The 24,994-nt window shown below is 44.5% G+C and overlaps 2 protein-coding genes across 2 annotated transcripts in view; one reads left to right on the top strand and one right to left on the bottom strand.

The window, feature by feature from the left end:
* AVEN (apoptosis and caspase activation inhibitor) overlaps nt 1-19,227 on the top strand; it is a 49,477-nt gene extending 30,250 nt beyond the window's left edge. Inside the window, exons 4-7 of the mRNA XM_061559374.1 lie at nt 10,022-10,092; nt 13,473-13,568; nt 14,213-14,777; nt 16,329-19,227. Of these exons, the coding sequence (XP_061415358.1) occupies nt 10,022-10,092; nt 13,473-13,568; nt 14,213-14,777; nt 16,329-16,453 (857 nt within the window). The 3' untranslated portion in view covers nt 16,454-19,227. The remainder of the gene's footprint in view (nt 1-10,021; nt 10,093-13,472; nt 13,569-14,212; nt 14,778-16,328) is intronic.
* Nucleotides 19,228-19,955: 728 nt separating this feature from the next.
* The window catches only part of LOC133347254 (ryanodine receptor 2-like), a 323,764-nt gene continuing 318,725 nt past the window's right edge, over nt 19,956-24,994 (bottom strand). Inside the window, 1 exon segment of the mRNA XM_061559372.1 lies at nt 19,956-23,732. Within this exon segment, the coding sequence (XP_061415356.1) occupies nt 23,640-23,732 (93 nt within the window). The 3' untranslated portion in view covers nt 19,956-23,639.

The following is a 24,994-nucleotide window of genomic DNA, read 5'->3' as shown; positions in this document are numbered from 1 at the left end:
GGTGTGGAGATAATTGGACTTGCCGATGACTGGTACCAGTAGTGTCAAGATCAGTCTCTTGGGAGGAGGTTCGTGAAGTGCGCTACTGGGGAGTTGGAGAGAGTCACCCTTCAGCAACAGCGGAGGGCAATGGAACGATGCTCACAACAATGAGCGACTAAAACACTGTAAGTTGGCACAGTGGTGAGCACAGTTGGTACATTTGCCAGCCATCTCAGTCAGTCAAACCACGGCACTTGGGTCTGTCCCGTGACCTGCCAGTGAGCCTTCGACACCTCAAATTGTACCTAGCATGGCACAAGCGCCGTGGTGACACCACCGCCACTGAGTGGCCAACGGGGGTTGTTGTTTGTCTATCTCTCACTCAGTCTCTGTGTGTGCCTGCATAGGGCCCCACTTATTGCTGCAAATGTCCCCCACGGCGACAGTTGCACACCTCTGCTCTGTGTTGCTCTCTCCACATCTCTGCATCTCTGTTTCTTTGCCTCTCTCTCTGTGTGTCGCTCTGCCTCTATGTCTCTGTGTATCTCTCCACGTCGATTTCTATCCATTTGTCTGTTTCTTTGTATCTTTGTGTTCCTGTCTTTCTTGCTTCACATCTGTGTGTTTCTGCCTGTGTCTCAACGTCTGTCTGTTTGTGCCCCTCTATCCTCATCTGCTTGGGGCCTTCTGCTTCGTATAGTTAGCCCTGTGCCTGGGAGCTGCTCACAACTTTCCCAGGGGTTGATTATTACCGAAAATATAAATTAAGTAGTTTGTGTAAGTCTTAACACTCCGTTCTCAAACCATTTTAAAATACATCAGTTCTCACATTTGCTGTGGGAATTGATTTTTTTCTTTTAAAGAAAACACATACAAATTATTCAGAAAAAGTGGCTGTAATTTAACATCGCCTATATGAATACCTAATGCCATGGCTTTAAATAACCTAATTCTCATATTACAGTTGTGTGCTGTACAAGTGCCATCTTGCACACAATCAGCTGTTTTGTAAAACTCATAAACATTCACCGCCCTGTCACACCACTGCTGGATAAAGACCACCTCCCCACGCTGTTTTGGTCATGGGAATTGTGTGACCATACTTCACAGCACTGGTCTGTGCGTTTGGTGAAAAGGGGGCAGGGCCCAGCACTCGTTCAGATGTCACCCATCACTCCACGCTATCGAACCATGACTTGCAATCGAACTCGGGTCGCCGGTTCATAGTGTAACGTACTGACCACTGTGCCAGCACTCCACCCCAATATCTCCAAATGATGTACTTGGTTTAAGGCGTATCGTGTGTATGCACCCTGCTTAAAGGAGGAAGATTTAACCCAGTAGATAAACGTCTCATCTTGTACAGAATTTCCGAAGTTGTGTGTCTTAGGCTCTCTCTCGGGAAAAGTTGGAAGCTTTGTTTAGGTACAACATTTTTTTGAAGTGACACGAGCCCTCCATTGATATCACCGTGATGTTATTCCGATACTTTTTCTTGTCACATCACTGCAGTGATGGCACGGCAGTACTCCTCACTATAATTTTGGATGTTTTTTTTTCTTACTAATGAATAATTTATTAGATGTGTGTCAGTCGGAGACACACAGCTTAGGTGCTCATTCATAGCGTAAAACCTTTGCGTATAGCATTTATGTTCGTATGGCTATCTTGTACAGCATCGTGAAATCCACTTGTATATAGATGCTTTAGCATTTAAGTTATAATGTATATAATTGAAGCAGATTTTTTTGCATGTGTCAATAGAAGACAATGCTGTTTGACGTCTATGATGATTATTGAGCCTGGTGCAATAGAATGGATATTGGGATCTGATGGTCAACTGCAAAGTCCTCTTACAATGGCGAGATCCCACACATTGACAATAAATCTGACGTTTTAGCGAGAGCAAAAGTATATCCCATTGTAAAGGTTTCTTTATCGAGCCAGCAATGAAGTCGCAAAAATCCATGGCCATTAGTTTTACAGCAAATACTAAGCGACGTTATGTTTGGGAAAAATTTCTACCTGAATTGAATAGTACAATGGTGTTTTAGCCTTCTCCACATGCAGTGCGATTCTGTGTATCTTTTGTCCGGCGTTCAAACTATTTTGTGACCTTGGGTGTATCCTCTTGTCTGGCATATTGAGGAGAAAATAGCAACAGATGGAAAGCACCGCTTAGTATTTCTGCGCTTTGCTATAAGTAGGGCAGATTTGGAAGGATGATGCACTCGCATGACATTTGTGTCATTCCCTTCGGGAGGCATCAATTTTTAAAGGTTTAATTCAATTTCCTGGATATGAATTTGGCAAGCAAATAAATGATTGGTAGATAGGGCCGCTGTCAAACAATACGGAGAAACATAATCAAAAGGTGTCAATGAAGAATACTTATTTTTTTACCCCCAAAACATGGCACAAAGCAATGCTGGGAATTGTGTGAAGGAATAGTGGGTGGAACAACCAGGGTGTGAACTGTGATGGTTAAAAAACGAGGCAGTGGTATGTTTGACAATTGTTTTGCCATGGGTAGGAAATCGGCATTAATCATCAATCACCGTCATCACCATCATCCTTGTTGTTGTAGAATAAAGGGCCTCATACACACACCATGGATGGAAGCACTGCTGTGCATCCTTGGAATAAAGTGTGTGCTTCGTAACGTATATACCATTCAGAATACTGTATGAATGTTGCTCAACTTTAATCCGACAGTTAACAGAGCAAGGACCGAATAATACAATCGTTATGCAGTCTTTTGTTTGAAAATGGCAGTGGTAACACATTGTGCTTGTGAACATGCACCATTTAAAGAAAGGCTTAAAAGCGCCCCTGACTATATCACAAGGATGATTTTTGTCTCACCTGCTCCTTTAGTTTATCTGGAACTTGGCCGGGTTATATCTGAAAGTAACTTTATCTGTAGCGGTTTATAACAGAGATGCATTTGACCAACCAGGAAATTGACAGCTCTAGACTTATCATGGATATGGCTTGATCCAGCAGTACATTACACGTTTCTCTTAGAGCTGATGAAAGGCATATACAGTATTAATATTTGACAAATTGATACAGCGGCGTACAATAGCACTTACGATATTTTTTTCCATCCGTGTAATTGCCTAGACATTCAGCAAAGATCTCATTTATATATTGGGGTTGTCTAAAATGTGCTCATGGTAACATGTAACGACATTCTTTCAGACTTTTTAAATGCACGAAGTATTTCAAAGTAAAAGTGTTTCCTTTGCTCAAAGAAACAGAGAAGTATGTGGCCCTGAGCAGGTGGTACAACAAATTCCACATTCCTGTGGCAAGAACTATAAGAACATGCCCACATATGTTTCATGGCATATAAATAACAATTTCCCCGTCTTTTAATTAATCGTTACCATTACGTGCTAATTACGTTGTTCCACTGGAAATGCATCCCCCTAAAGTCACCCTCGCAATAGAGTGCCGAGTACATTATTAATTGCTGGTAATTAATTTGGCATTGATACACCACGTAAATACCGACAAGAGAGCGGGAGCGGCACATCTAAGGTCGACAGAATTGGTGCAGTGGCCCTTGGATGCTGCGTCTTCCCTCACCACTGGTGGAAGTGTTATTATATCAAGGCAGGAGAGAGGGTGTGACCTCTGATTCATTCATTGCTGTCCCCCTTTCCTAATTCATCGTCTCAGAAGCTCACTTATCACTCTTGTCAACTGCCCATGAAACTTACCATTGAACCCTAAAGGTTTCTCATTGTGTTGGCTGGTTTATTACCGTCATTCTCGCGGGACTTGGGGCTTCTGTTTGTTTCTTTGATAAATTGCATTAATGTGTTCAATCAATCAAGCCCTTTATTTATAATGAGGTGGGAACCTAGTGAGATGTGATATCTCATTTCCAAAAGATGAGGGCTGTAATAATGAGCCCCAATTCACCTTCAGAATAACTGTTTTGTCAAATGTGGATAAGGATGTACTGATTTGTTGATAGGAACATGTTATATATAAAAATGCAAAATCACAGCTCTCGTGTATCAAATCCTAACAAGCACGTTATTGAAACACGATCCAATTGGTCATGAGCAACCATGATCCACTGCTGGATGAAGGCCTGCCCACATTGTCACTGTCCCCCCAGAGTCTTCCGATGCCATGTGAGCCGGTCTCATCGTGCCATCTCCGTACTGGTCGTCCTGTTGGGTGTGTTACCTCTTCGGCCTTGTTGTCCATCACCAGCCTCATTGTTTGTTCATCACTGTTTTTAGCAATACGTCCTACCCAAACCCACTTGCCTTTATTAAGAGTCACTGTGATGTCTCTAATTGGCAAGGTTAAAAAGTAAAGTGAACAAATTTGTTTGTAAACAACAAACCATGTTGAGGAAGAGTAGAGATTTAGAAAGAGACAGAGACACTGAAACAAAGATTGAGTACACAGAACTGACGCCATCGCAAGCAACGGACGCATGAAAGCAGCAAAAAGGGAGATTTATGATTGGCGATTGACAAATAGTAGCACTTGGGGTTCGAGAGATGTAACCATAATCTTACATGGTAGAGATGCGATCTTAAAATTAGTGGAGGAATTTTACGCAGATCTCTATAGCAACAGAAGGGAAGATCTAGGAATCAAGCGATTTTTCAGACGAAGAGCTTTAAGTTCCCCGTGTGCCACGCTTCACAAGGTCAACTCGGCCATTCATCGAGTGAAGAGAGAGATGCCTCCCGGACAAGGTTGAATTTCTGTGGACATCGGTAAAGAAGTTGTTGGAACAAAATTTGTGGACCTATTTACTACATTTTGACGCTTACATGAAACAACTCAATAGTGGAATGATGCCTCGGTCTTTGTTGTGTTAAAAAAAAAGTGTGATAAAAACTGACGTGAGGGACTATAGACCCATTAGCCTCTCATCGCATGTATACACAACTTTTCTGTGAAGATCATTCGGAACAAAATAATGGGCAATTTAGGAACCAAACCAACCACATGATGAAGTCAGTTTTAGGGACGCTTTCTCAATCATAAATCATTTACAATCAGTCACATTTTGGAAATTACTTTTGAACATAAAATATGTTTAAGTTTATTTGATTTCATATTCTTGGGTCTTTCGGTAAAGTCTTTGAACCTATCCATGTGACTTTACCGAAAGACCCAATAATTTTTCGATTTAAAGCTTTCGTGACTGCAGGGATTCATCTTCTTGATTCTTTCGGTAAAGTCACGTAGAAGGGAAATAATAAAAAAATAAAAATAAAACAATAAAATAAAATTCTCACGACGTTTCGGCCACAACACAAGCAGCCATCCGCAGGTGAAGACAGCTGTCTGAAATGTCTTGACTTCATATTAAACACCAATTCGTGAGAATTTTATTTTATTATGTTTACTTTATTTTATTTTATTATTTCCCTTCTACGTGACTTTACCGAAATAACCAAGAAGATAGACCCAAGAATATGAATTCCTGCAGTCACGAAAGCTTTAAGTCAATATTTATTTGATTTGTTACACGGATTATGCTGTTTAGCCAGTTGCCCGGCTATATTAGATGGGAAATTTGTGGTGCTGTGTGAGCACAGCATCAACAAAGCAGAGACAGAAACATTAATATTGCACAATGAGTCATACATTATCACCGAGACTCTGTAGATGCAGTCATCCAAGCTCTCACAAATCAAAGGCTGAATTTTTAAAAGATTAAGAGAAATAAATAGTAGCCCAAAATGACTTCACATTTAACACCAATATAGAGCATAGACATGTATATCTCTATATTTGTAAGCAATAAAACAAAAATTAGATAAAAAAACATAAACATCCTATCCCGTCACGAGACGTGAAACCTCCCTTTATAACATTCAAATCTACTGCTGAAGTCCCTTTAGCAGCAGGCATTTGTAGCCACAGTAGAGGCACACCTTCTATATCACCATTAAGGTAATGCTAAATGTCAAGTTGAAAATGTATAATTCTCATGCAGTAGTGGCAAAAAGCTGACTTAAGTGACACCACATTTTTTACAATATGGATTTTTGGGCAGTCATTGCACAGGCCTGGGCTGAGACCACCGTTAACACGCTCTACTTGATAACCCTGTGTGATCACAGGCAGCTGACTGGATTCAAACCCAGACTCCGAGCAGTGCCGGTTCAGTGCCCTCACACGACATGAGCCACACAGCCAGCTTCAACGAACACTTAAATGTACGTGCCCACCAATAGAACAACAGGTTATTGTTTGTCCCGTTTCTACTGCGATCCGTTGACATATATACTCCACGAAGATAATGCGGAGAAATTAGAGCCAGAACAACATTAAAATTCAAAGCTTGTACATGACTCCCACCAATCTCAATACAAGTATTAAATATTTTTTGAACACTCTCCTCCATGAGATATGGAGCCATCGATTTCACAATATCCACCTGTTCAGTGTAAAGTAAGGGGATCATTAGAAATCATTGGGGTCTCTATCATTGGAAAACTCTGTATTTGCTCTCACAATATCGTTAAACTTCAATTTGCCAAGCAAGTTCGCAGCTGTGTGTGGGGCTTTAAAGAAATAATTTGAATAAACCATCGTGCAAGTTCATTACGATGATTATTTTTGTGCTCGCCAGTTATTTTCTTCCTTATCAAATTAAAATAATGATTTGAATTCACAACTTTTCCCAATCCACTCCTGATAAAAAAAGCCTACCCATGCCATGTTATGGGGGTTGCTTGACCTTACTTTACCATGCTGGTCAATGTGGATTTGTGAAAGATGGTTAAGGTGTCACTTGCCGACGATGTTAGCCGTCACCGGGAATTGACCTTGAGATGCCCAGATTCATAGTGCAGTATGAAAATCGCAGAGACACTGCTCTATAGCTTCGTCTCCTTGTTCCTGTTATATACCGTGTGTAGTCATATAATTGATTTTATTTACATTTCTATCCCCATTATACATTATCAGGAACGAGACACAAGGAAGCATTTTAACTCTACTGTCAGACTTCACAGGACAGCTGGGTCACACATCACAATGAAGAGCAAAATATATCATGCACCCTCTACCAATCTCCCTTCAATAGATCTCGCCTGCAACCAATCGGGCTGCACAGTTCAGCTGTGCATATGACTTGCATGGCCCTTGTTAGCGTGACAGTTGTTCTAACAGTAACAGCAAATGAGAAGAGCTTGCAAAAACAACGGCAGCAACGTTTATACGTTTCATGCTTTTCGCGGTCAACCGTACGTGCAGGACAGCTCAAATTAAACACGCACGCTCCGCACACTGGATGGTTGCTTTTCCGAGCGTGCACTGGCCACCGTTGTTGAACACATTTTATGCCATCATTAGAGCCAAAGTTGATGCCCGTTGTCAGCACAATGTCCAGACTTTGCCAAGTATCTTGACCAAAGCGTTTCTGAGCGTTACAGAGCAACACAGCGTGCCTTGAGCCATTCTTAATTCAGCACGGTGCGTCCAGTTGCTCGTTAAAATGCAATCTTTCTTTCTCATTCATATATTCTAATTAATTTGGTTATTGACTGTTAAGATTGGCCGCTGCCTTGTATTTCTCTTGGCGTCAGTGATATCGTACAGTTTAGTTTAGTGCACGTCAAGAGAGCTGTGGATATATCTTGGCACCGAGGAGGAATGTGCTGGGGGACGACAGGACGTCAAAGGGAGGGGTCATTTAAATACAAACAGGGATATTTATCGTTTGAGTGCAAATGGACATGTGCCAGCCAAGTTGGTTGATGTTTCCTGCCTACATGGCTTATGTAAGCATAGTTGAACTTTGAAAAAAATGTTCTTTTTTAATCGTCCCCAGGAATGAAACATTTGTGAAGCAGGATTGCGTAATTGCATTATGCTGGGCTACACAGAGGAGGCACGTGTTAGGGTTGTGACTTCATGCAGATTTGAGCCTCCGCAAAGTTCAGTCTTTGATTGGAATCTTTGGCTGAAATGAAGGAATTTCTGCCGCGCGTGTAGGTAGATTTTGTTATGGTCGTGGCGATTCGCACACCGCTCTATACAACTTGGTGAGCAGGGTTCATTTCTAGAAAATGCTCAGTGGCAAGTAGTTTATAAATAGGCTGGATCCTCCCCTACGTTAGTTCAGCTTAAAATGTTTCTGGTATGGTACGGGAAAATTTAGCACTCAAGAGACAACGATGGCTCAGCTTTGCTTGATGCTGCGCCACAGCACCGCTTAGGTGCTCAACAACAAATCTTGCCCAAGTGGTTTGTACATTCAAATGGTTTTAGTCTGTTCTGTAATAATTCTCAAACGTTTTTTTTGGCGCGGTCATGCTGTACTAAATTCGCCCTGGTGCCTTTAAGAGATTGGTTTGGATATTTATATATCTATGTACTCGCTTGTGTAATGAACTCTCAAGAACACTTTGCCCCAGAAACACAACGGGCTCATTTGCAGTCTCATATGAAGCCCTCTACCATTGATTTTTGACTGCAAGACGTGTACAATTATTAGCCACTTTTGGCTTGCAAACCAATAACACCGGAGTCTCCCCTGCCGTCCAGTCGAGGGGGCCTTCCCCCACTCTACATGACGAGCCAGAGTGCACTTAATCCGGCACGAGTGTCGTATGTATGAACTTCTTTTGCACCGTACATAATCAACCGGTGCTAATTACTGCCACTGTTTACTCATGGTAGCTGTTGCTGCTCTTGTGCGTGTGTACGCATGTATGTATGCATGCACAAACGTGTTTGCATGTGTGTGTGTGTTTACCAGATTTTTTTGGATCTCGAGTATTTATAAAACGGTGAGCTGGTAGTACCAGACATGTTTATTGAATCGAGGGAGCCTGCTGTCAGAAATTTACATTTACTTTGTTTATTGTTGTTTATTTTGAGGCACGCCTATTTCCCCCTAGCAAATGACCCGTGGACATAATGAGGCAGACGAATACAAATGCTGTGTCACTGCAGCCTAATATGCATTATACAATGGAATGCTGCTTTTAAATCCTAAGATGACTGGTGAAATGTGTGGTCCATTACCGTTGCATTGCCTTTTGTAGACGTTCAATACCCTGTAATATTATTATGAAATACAAGCCATTGGGTGCCTTAGTTACATCCCACGTGTTAAACTAAAATTAAATTGTAAAAAATGTTCCCAACATAGCTACGGTAAAGCAGTGTTCATTGACAGAGTTGTTGATGGCTCACGTTGGGTTTTCTTAATAATAATGATGTCGATTTAAAGCTTTCGTGATTGCAGGGATTCATCTTCTTGGTTCTTTCGGTAAAGTCCCGTAGAAGGGAAATAATAAAATAATAAAATAATTCTCACGACGTTTCGGCCACAACGCAAGCAGCCATCCTCAGGTGAAGAACAGGTCTTCAGACGCTGTCTTTCCGACAGACCTGTTCTTCACCTGAGGACGGCTGCTTGCATTGTGGCCGAAACGTCGTGAGAATTATTTTATAATGTTTTATTTTTATTATTTTACTATTTCCCTTCTACGTGACTTTACCGAAAGAACCAAGAAGAAGAATAATGATGTCCTTTATCCAGGCAAGCCTGGATGGACTCTTTGTCAAGAGGGTGGTTATGCATTGGGATATTCGGACACATTTTTTCAAGTGTTTTGCATGTCAGAATTAAAGTGCATAGAGAAAACCTCGGCGTTTGAGTATAAAACACTGAAAAAAACAGAAATATACGTCCCAACCCCATTTACTCGACTGCCATCTCTGGGCCACCTGCAGAGTCACAGTCTCACGGCAAAGGCTTACATCCCACCTCTTGTGGGCATTCGTCACATGAAAGGCATCGATCAACATACCGTCTGCTATGGAATTCGAGGCTGCAGTATATATGTACGTATGTATTTATTTAATGAAAGAAAATCTTAATTGGGAGGATGAACAAGTGTTTGAAATGAAGCCGCCCGCGCTCTGTTGGCGTTTCCTTTCCCGTCTGTGTTTGCGTTGCCATGGGCTGTCGCTGATGCCGAGTCTGGACCCTGTGCCCCCCCCCCCCTCATTTCTTCCCCCCCCTCCCGTGCAGGCGATTCCTTTGCCCAGTTCCGCTTCACCGATGAGAGGGAGTGGGAGGCAGAATCGCTGGAGCGGCGCCAGGTTTGTTTCGCGGGCAGGTCCTCACTCCTCTCGCTTGTCGCACGTCCGCAGCCAGCCAGCGTAGTGGGCATGGCCGCCATCCGTCTTCTATTGGTGATCGTGTTTTTCGCTCGTTGTCCTTCGCCGGCACCTCCGATTAGCACAGTTGGCTATGTACGGTGCGAAATACGTTCAGCGTGCATGCATGCATACGTGTTTTTGCACTGTGCTCGCTGCTCTTTGTTTTTTTTCGGTTAAGTCACGTAGGTAAAAAATCAATAAATGAAAAAACAACTAAATTACATCACGACGTTTCGGAGGCAACACAAGCTTCCGTCTTCAGGCGGAACCGTTACAGCCAAATTCGCTGCCTCCATTGCAGTTCGATGGCACAGTTTTGATTTTGCTTTACTGTCAATCTGGCACAAATTTGGTAACGCCGGCCATTTAGCGCAATCTAAGTCCAAGGCGTGTCCTCACACTGACGTGCATCGGTAGGCGCCAGCCTCTTAATGGGGCCAACCAATGTTGACATCCACAAAAGTGATACTTTTTTTTTATGACCTTGCAGAGAAAATGGTATGGTTATAACCGTGACTGGGATTTGAATTCACAGCCGTCTGGGTACGAGTTGAGCACTCTAGAGTGCCAATTGTCGAGGAGGTAAAGCTGATGAATTACTGTACCATGAAAATTAGGTCTTTGTGTTTTCACCTTTTTGTGTTGTAGAGGAAAAAAGAAACGCATTAGCAATCAGTAGAACCAATTGATATCCTTAGAGAGGTAAATTTCACAAAATGTTGCCTTTACCCAGGTAATTAAAGAATTTAATTATCACTATTTAGTCGATTTGCTTTAAATTCTGCAATGGGAGTATATCTCAGATATGCCCATAATGTAATTTGAAAACTGAAATCAGCCAAGTGTGCAATCACTGTGTTTCTCTGAATTACGCAAAGTGCATTGAGGGTATGAAAACACAGGCGACTGTGATTAGCAGGCAATAATTTAGTCAAGTCGAACATGGGAGCAGACACCGAGACAGTGCGTAGCAGCATCCAGCCTCCGGCACCAACCCCGTGTCACATCAACCCAATTCTCCCCCTAACCAGGCGAGATACCCTAGCAACACATCACCTTTTGCAAGAGCTGTGCGGCATGTGCTATGAGACCAGCGCAATAATGGGTCTCCAATTGTTCATAGGTTGTACAGCAAACAGTTAACTTGGTATTGATGACTCAAATAAATTATCAGGTGGAAGTGGAAATTGAACTTGCCATCAATTGTGCAAACGGTTCAGTGGTTGGTGTAACCGTCCATTGATCACCCAGCCACCCCGAGCCAATTACCTGCTTAAATGCATTTAATTTTGCTGGGATAGTAAGGGGAAGAAAGTTTAATGATTTAGTGGGCAGCATCTAAGTTTTTGACAGAGCAATGCCCACCAGTACCCCCATAGTACAGCCCCAGAGTACACATTATGCAGCATAGATGTTGTATTTGCGACTTTACATGTGTAATGTATAAAAGGAAATTAATATCACAAGCTGACAGATCCCCGCATACATATCCACAGGGTATTTTGCCATCTTGTTCCTCTGAAACGAAATACCACTGAGTTGGACTGCACACTGTTCTAATGTACTAATTTGTGTAAATAATTAGCTGGGTCCATAAATTTACAGGGCAATTACTCCCTTGGTAAGTAAATTAGACGTGAATTGTTTAAGTGCGCCAAACATACTGTTTCAATCACTTGCCTTTGAGAAATGTCTTGAGAATATTGAGGCTTGGCATGTTTTTTTATGGAAGGGGGGTAGGTCACGTTTATGAAATCTGCTTGACATTTTCGTTTAGAATGGCAGTGGCAGACAAAGCAGAGGGCTCGGTATATTTCATTTATACTTCCCAGACCGTCTTGCTATGGAGCCTCGTGGAGGAGATAAGGGCACCTAAGATGCAGACTTCAGTGGAAATTGGATGGGGAATTGGTTGAATGGTAAATTGCAGATGTTAAGTCAAAAAATGCTTTCACAGTGCATTGGGGGCTTAACACATTCCTTGCCTTGAGGTCATCCAGGTGATACTCAACTGGAAACAAAAAAAATACTGGAAAATATCTGTGAAAACTTATTGGTGTATGGTATACATTGGCGGCCACTTGCCTTTTGACTCCGCAATGTGCCCTCTGCGTATTATTTTGTCACGTTATATTGCAGCCGTCCTCTTGGCATCGTGCAACGAAATGTAAACATTTCCATTTGGAGCATTCACAGCGAGGACGGCATCACGACGTGGGAGAGAACGGCCTCCGGATGATGACAGCACTTTTGGAGTCACTCCAGTCGAACTCTTTTTCAGCATTAGACGGAGCACTTTTACCTCCGTAAAAAAAAAGTGTTCATCGCAAGGCATAATTAGTCCTCAAAGAGTTAGAATATGGCTTGGAATCTGGGCTCTAGCCACATGCAACGAAGCCAGGTTCTCAAGTAGAGTAAGCTGCAGGTTTTCCACGTGGTCTCCAATCATTGTACAAAAACAACATAATAATGATTTAGTTTATTGCTTAAATTGGCATACAATACCTCTCAAGACACAGAAGATTTGATAAAACGCTATTCAACTCGTGAAGATAAGAATTATTTCAACTTGCAAGATGCTGTAAAGTATTTGCTCACTCTCATAGAAAGAGAATGACTCGCAGGCGCCAAGAACCACAGACAAATGGGAAATACAGCCATGTGGTGAGCTGGCACCAAATTATCCCCCAGGCTCTGCTGTCCTCTATATATTAAGGTGTTATCGGCCAATTAATGAGCATTTACATGCGAGGAAACGAGAGTACCTGGAGACAACCCACGCATGCAAGTGGGTTAAACTATATCCCATGCAGATGGAACAGATGGAGACCACATTTGCTGTTACTGCCTTGACTTGGCAAGCCAGAGGACAGCACCTCAAAGCCTACAGGAAGAGTTTTTTGCACACATTCGTGTGAACCTCCACAGTGCTGAATTACTGGCGTGCGCGACCACCGCCCGGCTCGATGCCCACGGCAGTGTGTGCGTGATGACAGCTTTGAGAGAAGAAATCTTGAACCATGCGGCCCAACCTGGAAAAAAACCTGCACTAAGATTCGCTTTAATTGCCATGGGCCATTCCGTGCAGGACACGTAAGGGAGCGTCATCTGGTGTTCTGTGGAGGAAACCAGTTGAGGTAATGCCGGAAGTAGTTAACTGATGTTTTCATTCTAGGCCGTTCTCTTACCCAGTATCTTGTCAATCGTTCCGTCGCTTTCATCTGATGCCACCAGCACAATTGTAAAGTAGTTGAAGGATTTTTCAAAATAATTGAAAGTTAAGGTAGCACGACCTAATGCTGTGTAACGTTCCCTTCCAGATGGACGCTCTCTCCATTGACTGCGAGGCCATTGCCCTGGCTCTTCATGGACTACCGCGTCACTTGAGACTCAACATCGAACCGGAGATAATCCTGGTGCTCAAGGATTGGCTGTTATCTTTTATTAGCCGAGCTGCTGACCATAAAGGCTCCCATTTTATATGCATTTGCTCTGCTTTTTTTATTGGTTCGTACATCAACAAAGCATAAAACTGTAAGAGTTTTGCATTTTATGTGGCTTCATTTGTACGGCAATGAAGATGAGTATTTACATAATGTTGTCCAGGTCAAGCATCAATAGTGCGACACCTCTCCTGATGGCTTTTAAGTTGAAGTGTTTGAGTATCGAGACATTCATCCATGATTACACACGTGTTGTTGTTTTCACCAACGTTACCTGTATTGGTGGTAGCACATTCCTGTAACATAGTGCTATCGTAACAGGTCATGATGCTCTGCACAGATTTAATTGAATACAAAAGCCTCATTGCAAGGCTACGAGGTGGCCAGTACAGCAAGTCTTTTGCCGATCTGCATTTTCTTACGCGCTGTTATCTCCTGTTATACATGGGGGTTTCTCCAGATACTTTGATTTCCTCTACAAACCAGAGGATTGCATATTGCTGATCGAGAATGGTCCAAACAACTAAAAAGAGTCCTGAGATTTCGTAATGATTTTTCAATGAAACTATAAAGTGTACCTCATTGCAACTAATACTAAATCATGGCCTTTCTTGCAGGATGTGATCCCCAAGGATATTGGGAAAGTTCCAACATGGTCAGTGCCTAAACTAGACTTTAAGCAACCTACGGTTCACAAGCTGGCCTTCACTGCTCCCAGCCCTGCCACCACCACCACCGCCGCCGCCGCCGCCTCTACCACCACCACCACTCTCATTGCCTCCAAGATTGTTTCCCCTGCCACTACTACCAACATTCACTCACGAGACACGTCAGGGTCCGGCACAGACGCACACCAAACGGACTCCGCTAGCCTGCATTTAGTCACCGAGGCAAAGAGCAGAGGCCCTTCAACTCCAAAGGAGCCAGATGGTGGTGGCGTTGGAAGGAGCGTTTTGGCGAACGTGGAGGTCGTGCCAGACGTGCTGGATGAAGAGCTGGACTTCCTGCTCTCACTCGACAAGGCAGCAGCACCGCAGCCGCCCTCTGTGCCTGCGGAACACTCCCCAGAGAGCGCGCCGGGCGGTGAGGAGGAGCCGGCTGGTGTGGCCAGCGCAGCAGCTGGACTGGACAACCTCGCTGGTGCCGAGTCAGATTTAACTGACACCGCTGCCAATGATGCGGGTAAGAAGTTACCGCTTTCGCATATTTTCACGGTTGTGCTCTGTAGCTCTGTGATGATGTTTTTTTCGGTCCAACGGGGGTACAACCAGAAAACACATCAGAGGCTAAGGTGTTCATTGTCTTCTGGCTTAGCCCTGACTGAGTGGCTTCACATTTGCGGGTTGGCTGCCCGATTCCTCCTACCGTCGTGGTCATTTCTACTCGGTGCTTAGTCTGGCCAGATGCCGCTATGGCAGAGTGCTCGACTCACAATCAGAGGGTTGAGGGTCGACTTAGCCCATCATTAACCCCCTGAATTGAAAATAATTGTATCATTACTAAAGTGTGTAAATTCAATGGCAGTTGTCATGTGGTAGCATTGCCCTGCCAAAGAAATGCAGAATTTTCAGCATTGGATCAGGGCCAGAAATGGAGATGAGGACTACTGCTTACTAATTTCAGCATTGAGACTCTTAGATTGTTTTTTTTACAAATGAGTATGTCTTTAACATTGACGATACACACACAGGAACATCATTCACACCCACAGACCATTACACTTTTATCGGAATCTTTTTCAGTTTTGAAAAACCACCTGCAATAAAGACATAATGAAATGGACGATAATCGTAGACTCGCACGAAGCACGGCTTCTGTCTGTCTGCGAACGTAATGTTCAGTTTATTTATATGATCGGCGTTGTCGTCATCGTCTGTGTCATAGTATTTCAAGTAGCAGCAGCAGCTACGTGGAATAGTGTAATGGATAGGGAGTTGAAAACAAACAACACAACACAAATGAAGACTGGTAACCACGTTACCCATGCACGTTGATTTTGTAGGGTGTCATAGATCAAGTGGCATTGCGGTGATAAAGGTGCAGCCCTACCATTATCTTCAATGGTGGGAGTGCCCACACTTTTACCCCACCACACGTTGCCCGCCGATCGATTGACTGTGGCGTATCCAGCTGGTACAGTGCTGCTGGGTGGGCAAGGGCCGAGGGGAGGGGGTTTAAGAGGCTTGCCCATTGTGTCAAATGCCACACAGGGTGATTGAACCGACAGCCTCTGGATTGCAAGTCTAGTGTGTAAACCATTGCACCATGGTGGCATCTGTTGGAATTAAATCATAGTTTTAAATATCTTGTAGCCCTAGAAGCAGAACACTTTGTTACTTTTGAACTACATGTAACTTTTACCATTGTCGTGTCTGCCCTGCTTTTGCCTTCAAAACATGTTATGCTTATCTTGACTTTCAAAAAAAACTGTCAGATGTTAGATCTAAGCTAAGGAATGTCAGCAAGTTATTGAATGTGCTGCATGGGCCAAGCACGCTGCGAGAAATGTTGCGGATGATGAAGTATCTGATGTGGTGACACTCATGTGACGTTAAAAAAAATCTGCACAAATATTGTATGAATGCTGAACTTTTTTCGCGCCGTACATAGCCAAGCGTGCTAATCAGAGGTACGGGGGAAGGACGACAAACTAAGCAGCAAAAAATATTGAACTTTTTGTGGGTAAGCGTGGACTCGTCAGAAAAATTACTGCGAATGCGTTTGCGGTTCCAGGCAGCGGGCTCGGCAACGACCAGGCTGCGGAAGAGATGGGCGCACCACCAAAGGAGGAGGCAGAAACACAAGTGCCCACCTCAACTGATGACCTGGAAGACTGGCTGGACAGCATGATTGCGTGACAAGTGTCGGGAAGGCAACGGTGTGCAGTTCGAATAGAGAGTATGGGCGCTATGAAGATCTGGAGGAATTGTGACCAGTGCACGAACGGGGTTCAATCCAAGAAGTGTCGTCGGACATTGTGACTGACTGCGTTCGGTGGTTGAAGGCATATTCTCTACTGTCTTTGTGTGTTGTTCATGAACTAAGCAATAGCTTCTCATAATTGTGAAATAAACTTGAGTGTGGCAGCAAATGGTGGCAATTTTTGCTCTGTCGGGAAACACCCTCCTGAGTGGGCCTTAAGTTATTGCTCTGCTTGAGATGTTTCTGGCAATTCCTTATTTTGAGGGTTCGGACTGATGTTCCTTTAGTTTAAAAAGTGAGCAACCTTGTGCCAACCGTACTTGCTATTGAGCCAGCTTGCGCAGATGATGGCTCATTTCCCAGATTTTCTTTGACAATTCGTGCTTAAATAAATATGAACCCACCCGCATGGCAATGTGGTGGCCTATTGTGAAACAGTACAGCAAGTATGTTTCTGTGGTTCAACTATTTCCCCCTGGCATGTATGTTGAATTGCTCCAGACATTAAAGTGTCCCGATTGAATGTGTGACTAAAACCAAGTGTACCTCTGTGAAGTCAGTACATGGGGAATCACATGTCACATTGTCACACTGAGGACGTTGACAAGGTTCTTGTTGGTGGACAGCTTTTGCATTAGTTTAATCCATTATAGTTGTAGCACTAAAGGTGACGTATGCTGATGTTTGGTCTGACATGTCTCAATTGAACTGATGGATACATTAGAAGGGCGCACTCATTACACACAACGTGCTTGTCACATGAACCACGATACCTTGGTGATCTCGTCAAGGAGCATAAACCATCATCACGCACTCTGGTCACCCTCGCAGCGGCTTTTGGCTGCTGGCCATCGAACAAAGACGGTCGCTCGCTGCATCGCGCGCTTTCAGAGGCGCTTCTGCGGCCGTCTGGAACGCTCTTCCGATATGAGGAAGCCATTGGAGCCATGCACTTTTAAATAATTTCGATTGAAAACGTAATTTATTTAGAACTGCTTTTCGTGTTTAGTTTGTCCTCCGAATAGCACGGTTGGCTACGTATGGTGCGAAAGAAGTTCAACACTTATACATACAGTGGACTTTCTCACAGTCTCGTCCAAGTTGAATAAGATGCGCATGAACGCTTTAAAACGAGTACTTCATATATTTAAAGTTCACGTGGTAGTGGAGAAGTAGAAGTGTAGGCAACATAAAGAGCAGGCGGAACGTTTGCTACCAAGTTTTAACGGAGATGTCGGAACAAATTAGTGTGTGTTGAACTGTACAGTATGTTGAACTTATTTCGTACCATGCGGTGGAAAGGCGACTAAGCAGTTATAAATAAACGAGTTTTCAGTCGAGATTTCCAATCTAGATTTAGCTTAAAATGGGAATCGCTTCGGAAGCTAAACAAATTGCGAGTTCTCACTGAGAATATGGGGCCCAGTGGGCGAGCCGTCTCCCATTTGCTTGCTATTCAGCGCTCGAAATGTATTTCCCTCCCCCCACTTTCAAGCAGGTCGGGTCGAGGATTGTTTTCAAACTCGGAGCACCGCAACATGCCGATGTTCTCATTAGGAATTCTCAGTTGCAACGCGGAGAGTGGTTTGATTGTTTTGTTGTAAGAAAAGCACGGGCGGAGGCTCGGAAGCCTTACCAACCGACGCTACGTTGTGGATTCGCTCTCTCGTCTTCTTCTTTTCCAATCCGATTGCATGCGCGTTGAACCCCTTTGTGTCGAGACGGGGGTACACGCGAGGTGCGCACATGTTATTGTAACAACGAAACCGTGTGCGTGGTCACGTTGATGATCCAATGACACTGTCGAACGTGGTGCAATCATCCGCATTGACGGCTGTGAGGCCAGTTCTGGAAATTCCACATTCCCATGGCAGAGATCATGCTCTACAGGAAAGTACTTAATTTCCTTTGTGGCATCAGTGACAATGATGGGTTAGACCCCCTGAATGGGTTTTACGCTCATGTCTTAATTGTGAACCTCAGGCCCCCAGCGGGTCAGACATGGGACGTTCTACCCTGTATTGTGTAACTGGCAGCGGTTGCCATTTATTTACTCTGCGGTTACTTAAACTTTGACCGTTCTTCACAACAGCCGCTGACATTGTGGAGACAAGGAAAGCGAGCGCTCACACGTGCCGAGAACAATTTACTCGACTCTAGCAGGAAAGCGCATTGGCCCAGCGATCGCACTGTTTGGTGGCAGCAACTGCGGTGGCTGCACAAGTCGTAAATATTGGGCGTCGAATTTGGAAGAAAAAAAATACCGAAAATTACGTTCTTTCGTTAATCCACTGCTGGATACGGGGCCATCCCCACATTGCATAAAGATGGACCCACCTTTATGGTTCTGGGAGATGTTTAACCATACCACCCAATCAGGGCAGGATGGTGAAGGGTGAGCATAAACAGCTTAGTATTAGATTTTGATGAACTGCCCTCTGCTGTCCACAACGCTCGTCCATTAATCATAACATGAGAGAAAGTTTCACTGGCTGTATTCCTGCCTGCCTGGATTCCCGCCTGCTTGGCTGGCTTCCTGCCTGCCTGGCTATAATCATGCCTGCCTGGCTAGATTCATGTCTGCCTGGCGAGATTCATGCCTGCCTGGCTAGATTCCTGCCTGCCTGGCTAGATTCATGCCTGCCTGGCTAGATTCCTGCCTGCCTGGTTTCGTGGCCCTTGGCCAAGTGGTTCACGTCACCAGCATCCCACAGAGTTGAGCGAGGTTCACGCCCCCCCCACGCCCCCTCTACCCGATGTAAATGGGAAGCTCATTGTAACCTTTGGAGCAAAAAAATATTTTATCTTAATGATAAAAACGTAATCTGTTGCACGTCAAAATTGTTGAAAAAGTTTTTTTTTGGGGGGGGGGGTGGAATATATATAAATTAAATATAGTTTTCCATCTTTAAAAAGCTGCAGCATTGAATGGTGCTGAATCCAAATAGATATTTGCTGGGTTTTTTCGGTACCTTTTGGAAGAATGACACTAAATTTTACAGAAAGCAGTGTCCGTTGCTGGTAAATGATATCCACGTCATGCTTTCACAGGTCAAGCACCATATTACCCCAAATCATTCTTTCACATGGCTACATCCATACGGCGTGTTGCCAGAGACAACCAACTGATTTTTACAACAGGAAAAAAGAGTTGTACATCATTGTCTGGGCTCTTTAGCCATTCGGCCGTGCTGGTAGATTGCTTTTTGGTGCAGCCGTACAATGCTCTTGCATTTCTTTCATTTCACCAGCTGAGCAAAAAAAACATTTCTTTTCAATTATTTAACCTAGGATTGGCAGTGGTGGTGAATGATGGTTGGTGTACGGTGCGGAGGGGTGTACATTACTTTCATTGATCTATACACACGCGCACACACCTCCATGGGGGTTCTTCGCACGAAAAGAAACCCCAATAAGGAAATGAAAACATCGAAGGCATTCGTTTAAAATGTTTTATTTCAGAATCTGCTTGAAACTTCAAACAATCCCTTGTGCTATGATGCTGTCTACACCGTTCACAAATTCTTCCATTTTGTTATTTTTTTTATTTGAAAGCGAGTTTTCCCTGTCGAACACGTCACAAAGATATAACATTGTCCAAAAACTGACTAAATGGGCCAATTTCTACATGAAGTCAATTATACAGCGTTTTGAAAAGACTAGCAAGAACAGCCACACATTCACATTCAGGGCTACAATTTCATACTTTGTTTAAATTCATTTAAATCGCATCAATGCTTGAAAAATAGCATCGGTCTCATTATTTTCGTGAAAGTTAAATGCTGTTAAACCTATCGCTTCGCGGGAAAAAAATATGTTTATCGTTCCTACTTTTGGCGTAATGTGATGGGTGTCTCATTTTTAGTATTGCACACAAACGCATTAAAACGCACAACAGTGAACTTGGTAAAATTTCATGGGAAGACTGTCATGTTAAAGCCAGCCAAAATAAAAAATGACAAGCATGTTATTGGGATATTCGAATGTACGATTAGCAGTTAGATGTCTTACACCGCTTACATGTACAGAAAAAAAACCGAAATTAGACAAGTAAATTACAGCCTACGAGTTCTTCGGTTACTTTACTAAGTCTTGACCTTGCATAGCTCATCCTTAGCTTTTTAAGGCACTATCTTCCATTGTTTCGCTTATATAAACGCTCAACAGCAATAAACATTAATTACTGACAGCATAGGACAAGCGTTTCTCTGGAACTCTTCACTCCAGGCAAAACTTAATATCGTCACTTCAGCGTGGACAACTGAAGTCTCAAGAAAATGTCTCTGTAAATATATATTTTTAAAAAAATGGTCTCGCAAATAAAAGCTTAGGGCAAAGAAAAGTGAATGCTTGCACGAAGCAAACAAGCCACACATCGTGTGATGTCACTGCTTAGGAGTGATCGTCAAAAGTTCATCATGATGTGGGTGTGGGATGGGCGAGGGACTGGATAAGTTGGCATGAGTCATCAGGTGGACTGTGGGCAAACGAACGAGCGATGGAGTGTGGTTGTGATGGGCATACTTGGTTGGAGTGTATCGTGGTGCTCGAGTGTGTGACATCACCGTTAACTGGTTCCTCATCAGCCTTGGTCAATCCATTGCTGGGCGAAGTTCTCCCTCTCAACGCATTGCCAGGCATGGTGGTTAACTGACCATACTTCAAAGCACTCGTCAGTGTGGGTTGGTGAGTATCTGATACACACCTGGGCCGGTGTTCGCTGACGCGGTTGCAGTCATACTATGCACGACCAGTCGCGTGCCCCGGCAAATCCTGGCATGACGAGTGAGTGAGTGTTGTGTGTGTGCGAGCAGGAGTTTGTTTGTGTGGCCAACGGCGGGGCTTTGGGAAGGATGCAATGGGCTGGTAACCCCTTCGCCTTCAATAAAATTACCAAAGGACCACACACAAAAAAAACTGCAATAAGCTTTTGCCGTAGGTGCCAAGGGGGAGAAGCGTCTTCTACGTCTTTTGGCCAAACCCCGTCTGGAGGAGCCAGGAGACTGAACACTCTGCCATGGGGGTTCCTCGAGTAACAATTGGGAACCACTGCGGCTGGGGAGGAGAGGGTGCTAGACCAGTACCGCCTGCTATCTGGACCTCTGGAATACAGGTCGGGTGTTATGGTTCCGACTCGTGACGATGAGAGGTGGACAGTCCTACACTCGGGGTAGGAAGCTGTCAAATAACAGGGAGTGGTTCATCTTTCCGAATAAAATGAAGAGTGTGGTGGTCAGGTGTAGGATCTACAAGCCCCAGGCTATTGTGGGCTCACCCCTCCCCATCTACATAGGGTGAGTATTGGTGGTGGCGGTGGTGGTAGTTTACACCCCTACCAAAGATGAACTTAATGAATGTATGTTGAACTTCATTCACACTGTAGGAAGCCAACCGGTATGCAGGAGGGATGCAGGCAAAGCTGATAAGTCGGATGCCTATGACTTGTCCCAGGTTCTGGCTAAATTGCCCCCTAGATTATCTTGTTGGGCGACTTTAATTCCCGAGTGGGTCAAGATACAAGCTGGAGTGGTTGGGAGGCATGGGCCAGATCAGCTAAAAACAATGGAAGGAGGTCGCCAGACTTCTGTGCAGCCCCTGTGGGTGGCTGGCTTATTTATATGCCATGTGTTGAAGTGCGAAGAAAGATCCAGAGCCTGAGAACAGATACATCGCCAAGCATAGATGATCTCCCAAGTGAACTGCTGAGAATGGCGATTGTGTACAGCCTGTCGTACATGACAATTACAACTGCATGGAGCACAGGACGGGTTCCACAGGATTGGATGGATGCCCTGACGGTCCTCCTTTTTTAAGAAGGGGGAATGCACTAATTGCTACAACTACCAGGGCATCTCCCTTCTCAGTGTGTCAGGAAAAGTCCTGGCACGAATTGTTAAACAGCGTCTTGCCAGACATACTGAGGGAGAGGCTTACAGAGCTCCAATGTGGTTTCAAACCTGGGTGATCCTGCACAGACGCCATGTTCTTTGCCTATCTGCTACTCTCGAGGTGGAGCGAGTATCAGCAGTACATACATCTCTGCTTTATTCACCTGGTCAGGCTTTGGGCTATTCTTCATGCGTTCAGGGTCCCCTGAGCCTCTGCTCACAATCATTAAGGACAGTTATTGATGGTGGGCAGGGCCACGTAAAGTTACGTGGCTGAGAGTCGAAGCCATTTCCTGTTCACCTTGGGGTGCAGACAAGAGCTGTCCTCTGGCCCCCAACACAATTTTTTGACCACGTAGTTCAACAAGCGTTCCATAGCTATCCCAAAGGAATTTACATCTGGTACAATGCTAGGCTGATCGATGCCCGGGTGCAGTCAAGGGATGGCTCCCTATTAGTCGGCTGACGATCTGGTAATTGCTGCTCAATCTTCTGAACCTCGGACATGCCACGGAAAGATGGGGCTTTACCATCAGCCCCACCTCAAGAAATCACCCCTGCCTAGGTATTTTGTTATCAAGTAGTCCCCCCCCTCAACTCCCCATGAGTAACAGGGTAGTTGTGGAAAGTGGGGGAGTTCTCATACCTGGGCAGTGTGCTTATGACTAGTTCTGGTTTGGCAGCAGAAGTTTCATTTTTAATCAGTCGAGCAGCATTATCTTTTTTATCCACGATGTAACCTGTGTAGAAGCTACGTTGGCTATTGCTCCACATGAAGCTGCAGGTCTTCTCGGCCAGCCATACCCTCTCTTCCATATCCCCTCTCTTCTCTAAGATCGGCGTCTGTAAGGGAGGGAGTTCATGAAGTCTGCAGTTTGAGGCAGTCGCCCTCCATCAAAGGAGAGTGGAGGAGAGATGCTTACAACAATGAGTGGGACGCCAGGTGGATAAAATGCGGCAAGTTGGCACGGTGAGCAGCACAGGTGGCCCATCTGTCAGTCATCTCTGTCAGTCAACCGCTAACACCTGGGTCTGTCCGTGACCTGCCAGCGAGCCTTCGACACTTCACGTGGTCTCAAAGTGCATCCCGCCTGGCATAAGCGCTGCAAGTGAATTTACCGCCACTTAGTGGCGAATGGCGGCTGTAGTTGGTGGTGGATGTGCTGATGGTGTTGTTGGTGGAGGTGCTCGTGATGCTCGTCGTGGCTAGTGGCGATTGCCGGTGCCTCGGCTGTTACAGCTGATCCTCGTACTGCTTGCGGAAGCAGTCTCCAGCTGGGAAGAATTCCCAGCAGCGCTCCTGGTACATCTTCCACACATATGACTCCTGTGTGCGTGCAGAGGATGCGAAGAGGAATCAGGAGGGGAATGGGGTGCCGGGAGGGGGGGGGGGGGGGTGAGAGAAATATATTACCCATATTGGATCGAGGATAATCTGTGCAATTTACAATTCGCGTCTCGTCGCAGGATGCTCCATCCTGTCGCAGTGTACTCCTTTGTCAATCCAATGCTGGATGAGGGCCTCGCGGGTTTTGGCGGTTATTTGACCATACTTCACCTCACTGTTCTTCTTGAAGTCAGGATATCAGAGTCTGCTTTGAAAACCCATCTCTTTAAAGTGGCCTTCCCCCTTTAGTTTGGTCGGTTGGCTTGGGCCTGTTTTTATTTCCTGATTTCCATGCATTATGCATTGAGATCCTAAGATGGAATGCGCATTATAAATTATAATTAGTATTATTATCATACGCCACCTTTGCAATGCTCAGCATGATCAATATGACACAGTTTTTTTTGCACAAAATCAATAACTACCTCCAGGCACAATAGATAAAGATACACAGACTTAAAGCACTGTATCTGTTGCAAGACGTTCAATAAAAGTGATGAGCGATCGCATGATTTGATTAGAAATAACAGTCTTATTTATTCGATATATGCATGCTTTTATATCGATTGAGCTGTCATTTCATTCACATGATGCTATGCGGAAACATCCTGAATGCCATCATTCGGCAGACCCATCGCATTAGGGGGGATGTCCCTGGCCAATGACAATTGGAGACTAACTTCTGGAGTCACTTCTTGTCCGAGACAGGCTTTGTGAAGAATTGTTTGCCAAGTGTCAGTCGCCTGGTATATATTTATATATTTGTTGTTCCTCGGAGCCAGGGCAGGCTGAAGTGAACAAAAGCCTGTTGGTATTCACGCAGTCGATGCCAGAGGTCGCAATCGGGTACCCGATACCCGTACCCTACCCGATACCCGGCTATGATGCTGTCTACACCGTTCACAAATCCTTCCAGTTTGCGACCCTGGTGCGGCCGGGTACGGGTACGGGTAAGGAATCAAAACCCGTTTGCGACCTCTGGTCGATGCTGACTGGGATGAGACTATGAACTCGCTACACTGGACTAGAGAACAATCGCAGGTGACCCCTTGGATTTGACCCCAGGAGCTCGGCAGAGCTGGCTCATGGCTCTGTCGCGGCCATCTGAATTGAATGTTAGCAACGAGTATTTTTATTTCTGCAGCGGCAATATTTGATTGAGCCACAATCCATGTGTAGAAAAATTAGTTGATCCAAGACCT

This window comes from Lethenteron reissneri, chromosome 25 (assembly GCF_015708825.2).
Source record: "Lethenteron reissneri isolate LAM-NWPU_2019-01 chromosome 25, ASM1570882v1, whole genome shotgun sequence".
Classification (NCBI taxonomy): Eukaryota; Metazoa; Chordata; class Hyperoartia; order Petromyzontiformes; family Petromyzontidae; genus Lethenteron; species Lethenteron reissneri.
Note: the sequence above shows the minus strand (reverse complement) of the source record. Positions and strands in the feature narration are given on the sequence as shown.